The 9,628-nt window shown below is 53.7% G+C and overlaps 1 protein-coding gene across 5 annotated transcripts in view; it reads left to right on the top strand.

The window, feature by feature from the left end:
• The first annotated feature begins 706 nt into the window (after nucleotides 1-706).
• EHMT1 (euchromatic histone lysine methyltransferase 1) overlaps nucleotides 707-9,628 on the top strand; it is a 119,353-nt gene continuing 110,431 nt past the window's right edge. For 2 of the 5 annotated variants that reach the window (XM_030961182.1, XM_030961183.1), the window contains exon 1: nucleotides 743-766. Coding sequence is in view for 1 of the 5 variants with exons in the window: in XM_030961172.1 (XP_030817032.1) it covers nucleotides 746-766 (21 nt within the window). In the remaining 4 variants the exon portion in view is untranslated. Of the gene's footprint in view, nucleotides 767-9,628 lie in introns of all 5 variants that reach the window. The other 3 variants (XM_030961172.1, XM_030961170.1, XM_030961174.1) reach the window with 3 other exon arrangements.

The following is a 9,628-nucleotide window of genomic DNA, read 5'->3' as shown; positions in this document are numbered from 1 at the left end:
ATTGTTTTACAATCATGGGTTTAGGGCCTGGGCATTGGGAGGGGCCCTGAGGGGTTTGGGAGGGCTGGAGCTGTTGTAGGTGCTTGAGGTGTGGGAAAGGGAGGGAGGAGGCTGAAGGGACCCCTCTGTGGGGCAGAGCCAGGGCGAGCTGCTCCCTCTACCCCATCCCTGTCTGTAGGTGACACAGACACCAAAAACCTCGCACAAACTGGGCTGAAATGACCCAAAAGGTGGCAGAAGCTAAAAAAGGAGGTGATTTTCATCCTTTTGGCAGGAATGACAGTGGGACTTTTTGACGCTTTCTGGGGTTTTTGCAGGGATTTTATTTTATGTAGGTTTTTGGGCAAGCTGTGCTGCTGCAAGTTTGGGGCGCTCACGATGCACTCAGCCGGGAACGCGGCCGCTCTTCCCCGCAGTCTGGGCGTGTGCGGGGGACTCGGGGGTCTGGGCAGGATCAGTGAGGAGCCGAGGTTTGTGGGAGCGGTGCGGGGAGCGCGGGGTCCGTCCCAGCCCAGCGCTGTCCCCGTGTCACCGCAGCGCCATCCCCGCTCCGCCCGTACGGCACCTCCCGACGGGCGCCGCCATGACACCGTACGGACAGCGGGGCCCCTGGGGGCCGCCATGCTGCCGCGCGCATGCGCCGTGCGCGGCCGAGAGTCTCCATTGAGAAGAATGAGGGGCAAGGGGCGGAGCCAAGGCGCGAGGAGCCGCCGGGGGGGCGGGGCTGCGCTCCGGGGCTCCGGCCATGGCCACAGTGGATGCCGAGGTGAGTGAGAGCGGCGGCGTCCATCTACCCGGGCGGGGGGAAGGAAGATGGGGGAGCGTGGAGTGGTATCGCCCAGGGCCAGGCGGGTTCTGTCGGAGGCCGGGAGGGGGGCCGTGCCCCCGCCGCCCCATGGTTCAGTCCAACTCCTCTGAGGGGAAGAATGTGGGAGCTGCTGCCATTGTGTGTAGGGGGGCCCGGGACTCTGTATAAGTTACACCCCTCCACGGTGAGTCAGTGGTATGTGCCATACAGATTCCGGGGCTCCCCCCAATGGGAGCGAGTGCGTGTGGCGGAGGCGGGAGGGGGGAGCGGCGGGGCCGCCATCCATGTTCCGGGGCCGCCCCATGCGGCGGGGCGGCGCTGGCGCGGCTCCATCCAGAGTCCGGGGCCCGGCCGGGCGCGGCGGCGGCGGCGGCGGCGGGCGGGCCGGTGCTATGAGGCATGCAGGGTCCGGGGCGACGGCGGGCGGGAGCCATGCAGGGTCCGGGGCCGCGGGCGGGAGGAGCCCCTGAGGGCGCCGGGGCTGCGCGTCCCGGGGGAGCCCGGCCGAGAGCTGGTGCTGCCGGCGCTGCCGCCGCGGTGACACGGGGACAGAACAGCCCTGCCGTGCCTCCCCGGAGCCGCGCCGGGCATGCACAATCAGCCATGGAACGGTTCGGGTTGGAAGGAGCCCAAGGATCCAGTGGCACCCCTGCCATGGCAGGGACACCTCCCGCTACCCCCGGCTGCTCCAAGCCCGTCCAGCCTGGCCCGGGACTCTGCAGGGATCCCGGGGCAGCCGCAGCATTGCAGGGATCCCGGGGTGCCCGCAGAGCCCCCGTCACCCGCCGGGCTCGGGGGGACGCGGCCCCGCATCCCCGAGAGCGGGCACTGCCGTGGGTGGCGGCAGCCGGGGCTGTGACCGTGCCCGGCATGTGAGGGCACACGGGGCTGCAGCACCGCTCAGTGTGCCAGCCCCGGCTGTGCACAGAGCATAAACTTGTCACAGTCTGTGCCCTCAGGTGAACGCTGCAGAGCAGCTGGGCTGGGCTGGCTGCTGAGCCTTCGTGCACTGAGAGAGCCACCAGGTAATGACACAGGTGTGCATCGGACACGGGCTGTGACGCAGGTGTGCAGTGTTGTACAGAGGCTGTCACACAGGTGTGCATTGTACACAGACTGTAATACAGGTGTGTGCTGGTGTATGGATTGTAATACAGGTGTGCAGCTGTACAGAGACTGTCATTCAGGTGTGCATCATACACAGACTGTCATACAGGTGTGCATTGTGCACAGGTTATAACACTGGTGTACATTTGTACACAGACTATAATACAGGTGTGCACTGTACACAGACTGTGATCCAGGTGTGAATCATTCTCAGACTGTCATACAGGTGTACAGTTGTACAGAGGCTGTCATACAGGTGTGCATCATTGTCAGACTGTCGTACAGGTGTGCATTCATGTATGGACTGTAATACAGGTGTACTGTTGTACAGAGACTTGTACAGGTGTGCACTGTACAGACTGTCATACAGATGTACAGTTGTGTATGGACTGTAATACAGGTGTACAGCTGTACAGAGGCTGTCATACAGGTGTGCATTGTGCACAGGTTATAACACAAGTGTGCATTTGCACAGAGAGTATAATACAGATGTGCACTGTACACAGTAATACAGGCGTACAGTTGTACATAGGCTATAGTACAGGTGTACACAGATGTACAGGCTGTCATACAGGTGTGCAGCGTACACAGACTGTGATCCAGGTGCCCACTCGTGTGCAGACCCGCTGCAGCTTGTGCCCACAGCCAGGTGTGGTCACTGTCTGGGCCCCCCAGGTGTGCCAGGCTGGCTCTGCCTTTCCCAGCTCTCTCTCTGCAGTGCCTCGTTGGCAGGGCTGTGCTCTGCCCTGTGTGGGGTGAGGTTTGTGGCATGGCCACGCAGGTGACACCAGCAGTGCTTGGGAATTGCTGCAGCCAGCTTGGATTTATTCCTCAGGCAGGATTCCCATCATTGTTGGAAGAATGTCCAACACTTCCTTCATGTTTTCGGTTCCATCCCAATTGGCCTGATCCTGCTGCCTTTCCCTGATGTTTTTGCAGAGGATGAGTGTTGATTTTTCCCTGTGACAGAGGAATCAGCCCTTGAGTGCCTCTGTCACTCCATGGTCCAGCAGGAGAGTGGCAGGGCTGTAAGTGGGGCAGGAGCTGGCTCATAGCTCATCAACTCCTACTGCACAGGTCAGTCCTAACCCTGCAGACACACAGGTTTTATTTTGGGAAGCATCTCCAGGGGCCCTGGCTGGGCCTGCCCTGTGAGCAGAGCATTAAGAACCACTGCTCTCAGTCAGGCACAGCATCCCCAGATGTTGCTGTGGATTATGGGGAGGGAACAGTGACTCATTTGGAGTTTAATTCCTCCCCTCCCCCATGAACTCAGTTCTGTCTGAGGCCACATCTTGCTTATACCCCTCTGAGGCCAGAGGGGAGGAAGTTGGTGTAAGTCAGGCTGGAATGTGGGGACGGGAGGAGAAGCTCTTTGCTTCCCCAGTGCTGGTGTGGGAGAGCAAGGAAAACCATCCCACATCCACAGTGTTCTGCCAAGTGCAAGATGGAGTTGTTTCACTTGGTTAAGAGAGGTGTGTTTTTGGGAGGAGATCCTTGCTCCCAGCAAAGAGCTGGGAGGGAGTGGGCAGGTTGGGAAGGTGATGTCTGTGTGTCTGCAGTGAGTGCCCAGCCAACTCTGCTGGCAGGCACTGAACTCCAGACAAAAACTCCCTGTCTAGAACAGCTTCTAGCCAGATCTTAGTGCTGATGGCTGAGGGAGGATCTCTTTGAACACCAAGTTCTTGCTAAGTCCTGTGAACTTCAGTTGTTGTTCTCTTCTGTTACCTGTCCCAGGTGATCTCTGTTTTGGGGAATGGCTGTGCTGCAGTCCTTAGGTGCAGTAACCACGAGGCTGCAGAAAAATCTGATTTTGCTGTTGGATTTCTTTAGTCTTATATCCAGTCCAGTTTGGGGTTGTTACGTGCTTCAGACCTACTGCACTAAAGTTTAAACTTTAAGGAATTGAGATTTGAGGAATTGAAGCTCCCTCAGCCAGCATGTATGAGGTGCACGTTCATCAGATTTGATGCTGCTCCTCCAGTTTGCATCAGTTTGCTGGAGAGCTGCCCTTGTGTTTGTGTTCTTCCCAAAATACTTGTTTGGTGCAAGTTTGAAGTTCAGGCCGTGCTGTTTTTCCTGGGGCTCGTGGTGACCTGGGGAGGCTGGTGCAGGAAGCGAGGTGTGTGTGTGGCTTTGAGTGAAGTGGTTCCCTTAGAAGTCACACTGCATTTTTCATCTTTTTTTTTTCCTTCTGTCTGTTCGGATCTGTAAAATCTCTCTTCTGGAGGTGCAGCTTTGATCTCTAAAGCGACGAGCTGGCAGAGCAGGCAGAATTCCTGGCTGGGGATCTGGGATGGGCTCAGCACCCAGCAGCTCCCCAGGCTGGATTTGGGATTCTGGGATGGGCTCAGCACCCAGCAGCTCCCCAGGCTGGTCAGCAACGCTGGATTGGGATGGCTCAGCACCCAGCGTCCCCCTGGGCTTGGCGCACAGCGGCTCCAGCTGGACTCTTCCAGCAGCTCCCAGTGATTTGGGATCTGGGATGGGCTACACCCAGCAGCCCAGGCTGGATTTGGGACTGGGATGGCTCACACCGCAGCCCCAGGCTGGATCTGGGCCCAGCAGCTCCCCAGGCTGGATTTGGGATTCTGGGATGGGCTCAGCACCCAGCAGCTCCCCAGGCTGGATTTGGGATTCTCGGATGGGCTCAGCACCCAGCAGCTCCCCAGGCTGGATCTGGGATTCTGGGATGGGCTCAGCACCCAGCAGCTCCCCAGGCTGGATCTGGGATTCTGGGATGGGCTCAGCACCCAGCAGCTCCCCAGGCTGGGCTGAGCAATTCTCAGGTCAGGGTGATGCTGAGACTTCTCCCTGGCTTTGATCTCACCTCATGCCCTGCAGCCGGCGCTGGGAGCTCCCTGAGCCCCCTGCCAGCTCAGTCACCTGGCCACGGCATCAAGGGCCAGCATTTCCACATCTCAGCCTGGAGAGAGGCTCCTGCAGCAGGTGCTGAGTGCAGGAGGGATCCCTGGAGCAGGGAGGGGAGAGCTGCAGATTCCCACTCTCTGTCTGCCAGGTGTCGCACCATCCAGCTCTGCTTCCAAGCCTGCCCTCCCTCATTCCCTCCTGCCAGCCAGGAGAGGCCTCTGTGGTTTTTAATTCACATCCCATTTCAGTCACTCATCTCAGGAAGACCTGGTGTGTTTTAAACCCCAGCACTCCTCAGAGCTGTGTCCTGCAGGGCAGCTGCTTCCCCGGGATCCCTGAGGTGTGTTCACACCACACTGAACACACAGAGCACACCTGTGTTCACTTGTGTTACATTTCTCCTGGGGCACCAGGTTAATGCATTTTAACTGTGTCTTTGGACAGAAAAAGAAGTTTGGTTTTTGTTTTTTCTTTTTGTTTTGTTGTTTTTTTTTTTTTTTTTTTTTTTTCCTCTCTGATACTCCTAAGGAGGTTTTAGAACTTTTCTGAAGTAGGGAGGTTACTTTGTTAACAAGATTATAATTACACACAGCCCTGACCCTGGTGAAGTCTTATCCCATGTCAGATAGGTGCTAACTTTTATTTTTTCCATGAATTCTCACATGTTGTGGGCTGGCAAAGGCCCGTGGGGAACTCATCCTTTTCTTCCATCTAGAGAAACTTTAAATAATAGCAGAATGAGCAAATAGGACTTGTGAAGCTTTAAGAAAGCCTTAGAAGTGCCCTTCAGCTGTGCTAAGCTGATGTGACTGAGCCAATGTGACTGAAGAGAGCATCTGAAGAACATTTTGTCAGTCAAGGCAGAATCAAAGGCCTGGGTTATACTTTAAATAAACTCTTCCAATATAATTGTGCTGGCTGGAGAGAATGATTTTTCATTTCTTCTTGCTGAAATTGTAATAAAAGTCCTTGCTGTGGATGCAGCTTTATTAGTTTAGAGGTGATCCCAGACCAAGGTGGCTTATTTTTTGCTTTTCAAAGCAGAGCCTTGGTCTCCATTTGAGGAGTTTTGCCCACATAGTTCTCTGTCCATGAATACAAAGGAATTGCTCTCCCACTGCTGTGTCAGCAGAAGAGGGAGAGATGCAATTACCAGCAGAAAGCCCAACAGCAATGAGGAGAAGAAGCAGCTCCTCCATGGGGGAGCCCGTTGGAGTCTCTGGAGCTGGATCCCTGCCCTGGGAGCAGCTGAGTGAGGAGGGCACGGGCGTCCCTGGGCTGGTGCTGGGCCCTGGGTGTCCCATTTCCAGTGTGCACCAGGGCAGCTGGTACTGGGGTGGTCAGGGGCTGATCTGGAGTGCCAGTCTGAGCCTTGCTCTTTACCTGCTTGCCTGGGCTCTGTCCCTTCCCCTCTCCACCCCAGAAGTGCTCTTCCCTCGGGGAAATGGATTCATGGAAGATTCTCAAAACCTGACAGAGGGCTCACATAGTAGGCAAACCTTAAGAAATGCTGAAATTTGCTATAAATCCATTTCCCACACTTCCCCTCTTGCTTTTCCCTGGCCAAGTGCTGGTTTGGGCTGCTGCACCCCAGAGAAGGAGGAGGTGAGAGGGGATTGTGTTTTGTGAGGGATTCAAGGAGTCTGTTTGGGTGCTTTGAGACACATTTTGGAGAGTTCCCTCTTCCTGGCTGTTGTGGCAGCCAAAGATCACCAGAGCTCAGCCAGCTGTGTGTGGATCAGGAGGAGCAGGGAGCAGTCCTGTGAGTCTGTGCTGCCTTGATGTGGGGCTGTGTGGCAGGGACAGCCCATTGCTGATGGCTGGAGTCTGCTTGAAGTGGTGAAGTGAATCCTACAGGGAATGAAGGGTTTGGTGTGGCCCTCCTAGCTCTGGGCAGTTCCTAAACTCAGAATAAACCATGCTTGGAAGAAATCTCGGTGTGGCATTGCTGTGTCTAAAATAGAAAAGCTTTTCAAAGCTTTCCTGCTTTTAAGTAAAACTTTGTAGCATAGAAAGCATCAAGCACATCCTCTTTTCAAGTAGGAAATGTTGCTTCAAGAGGATTCCTGTTTCCTTAATGCCCAGCACAATCCCCACCATTTTTTATTTTTTTTTGCCATTTGCTCCTGTCTCAGCCTGGATTTCTATTTGGGATGGTTCAGAGCTGCTGCCTGACTGATGGCACAGGCAAATCCTGAGCCAGGTGAGCCCACCTGAGCTGTCTGGGTGTACCAGGGGCTGGCTTGGGGGTGGGGATGGGCTATTCCATATTAATCCATCCTTTTCAGTGTCTCCTTCTGGCAGGAGAGCTCTCCGAGGCAGTGTCAGTTCAGGACAGGGAGATGCTGAGTGGCAGAGCAGAAAATTCAGGTCCACTTCTGTTTGCATAAGGCTGATCATCCTGCAGAGCCAGCACATGGACAGGGAGGAAATTTGCAGGTGGTGCAGCTGGGGAGGAAGTAAATATGGAGCAAGATAACCAGGCTGACATGGATAAACCCAAAATAAAGCCAGGTAAGTGACTGAGCGTTCCAGGGAAATGTGAACTTCTGCAAACAGGGATAAAAATAATGACAGTGATTGTATATCCTGGGGTCAGCTGGGCCAGAACCTGCTCCAGAAGGTGCTGTGAGCTCAGTGCAGCATTCACAGCAGCAGCAGGACTGGGGAGCTGAGCTGGGTGGGGATCAGAGGTGCCCAAAGATGGCACAGATCCATTCCCTGTGCTGGGGGCAGAGCCAGTCCAGGAGCCCTGCGATGCTGCAGCAGCACTGCCTGCCCCTGCTGCCCTTGCTGGTGGAAATTAGAGGAATGAGGTGTTTATGGCTTCTGGGGGCAGCCAGGAGGATCCTGATGGGCTGAGCCATTCCCAGAGAAGGGAGCAGGGCATGAGGGCACCTCTGTGCAGAGGGAATGGCAGTCCAGGTGTCTGAGCTGCCACAGGCTGTGCTGGGGCCTTGATTATGCTAAAAGTTGTTCAGAGTGCTGCTTCAGGCTTTAAATTAATTTGGAGCTCAAGTGCAGATGTGAACAGAAGGATTTGAGCATGTTGTCTTGCAAAAGGGAGCCCTGATCTCCCCAGGCTCTTGGCCATGACCTGCAGGTGCATTTGAGTGCAGCCCTGAGAGCAATGAAATACATATTTCCCTCCTTCTTTTCATTTTTAAGCATCAGCTCCTGTTTTCTTGAGAATCTGAGCTACCTTCTTCCTCTCCAGTTGCACATTTCCAATCCTTGCAGTTTCAGAGGAAGTTTTAATAGGTAATTTCTCCCACAGGCTCAAAGCCAGAAGGCAAATTACCCCAATGCTTTATCCAACTTCACTGGGAATTGGGGATGTTTCATACTGCTGACCCAGAGCATTCAGAAGCTCTGCTTCTCTCAAAAATCATAATATTGTTTCAAGAAGTGGGAAATTAAACATGCACATGGTAGAAGACTTAGAAAGGATTAATGGGTTTCAAAATTACATGCTTCATCCAGCTGCTGATTTGGGAATTGAAAGTATGCCTGTTGCAGAATTGGGAGGGAGGTACTGAAACGTCGTGTTCCTCAGCATCCAGTGAATGCAAATATCCCAAATCTGTGATTCCAAAGCCTTGCCCAGTTGCCAGACTGACTCCAGGTTTGATGCCGGGTTAGCTCAGCCCAGGTGGGAGCAGCTGGGTGGAAAAACCCTCTGTATATTTTATTTTGTCTTCCCTGTAGTTTAATTTGTCCTCAATTGATTGTCTCAGCTCCTGGGGTGTCACCCACGGCACGTTTTTAGGCTGCTTTGACTGAAGTTCATCCCCTGTGTGTGAGTTTTGCTTGAGGCACATGGAGGGTGCTGGAGGCTCCTCTTGGCTCCTCCTGCCTTGTGAGGAGCGTTTGGGATCTGATTTGGGGCAGCACCTCCAGCCTGGAGGTCACTGGGACCTGCACTAAATAGGAGATGGGTGTTGAAGTCACTTGCATTTTTGGGACCTGGGAAATTATCTTCTTTTTTTTGGTGCATTTCATACGTCCACTGAGGTTGGCAGCAAATTTACAGCCTGTCAAGTGTGGGTTTGGTGGTGTAAAGTAGAGAGTATTTGTATTTGGGAGATGAAAGCATTAACAATGGGCTGGGAGCTGGTTTGTTGGGTTCCATGTAGGATCCTGCCACATAAACCTCCAGATTATGAGAATCTAAAACATGAGTCTGAATATTTTATTAATTGAGGAATATTATTAATATTTGATGGCTTAAATCAACACCCAGAAGGCTCTGCAGAAAGCACCAGGGCTGAACTGGTAACCAAGACATGAGATGCTTTTAATTGCAAACTTGTTTGTAATGGCTTTTGTCGGCTCTGTGTTTTAAGTGTTAAGGGTCTGTGAATCCCATACATTTGAAATCCTTTTGTTCTTTGGATTAGGAAGGGTGTTCTTTAGTTTTGCTGGGCTGGATTCAGATTGGTGCTTTAATGCCTTCTTAATATGCAAAGGTGACTGTTTGTAAGGTGTCCTGTCGGGCCTGGAGGTGACATCTGGAATATTTAATCCTTTTTGCCACACTCTGAGGACAAACAAGGACTGTTCCTTTAAAGATGGCCCTGGATGAGCTGGAATATTTCTTCTTGCTGTAGTGCCAGCTCCTGTAGCTCCGGGAGCATGTGTGGAGAGGTGAGGTGAAGGTCCTGCCTGTCCTTTAATGACATCCCCCTGCAGCAGGGAGGTGCCACCAGTGAGCAGACAGACAAACTGCAGCTCTGTCTGCTTTGGATTTGGGAATTCACAGCGCCAGGAGCTGCCGGCGTGCAGCGTTGGGAAAGGCCAGCGAGGGGGGATCATATTCTGTCTTTTATTTCCACTCTGGTT

Source organism: Camarhynchus parvulus, chromosome 17 (genome assembly GCF_901933205.1).
Source record: "Camarhynchus parvulus chromosome 17, STF_HiC, whole genome shotgun sequence".
NCBI lineage: Eukaryota > Metazoa > Chordata > Aves > Passeriformes > Thraupidae > Camarhynchus > Camarhynchus parvulus.
The sequence above is the reverse complement of the archived record's forward strand: the minus strand, read 5'-3'. Positions and strand labels throughout refer to the sequence as shown.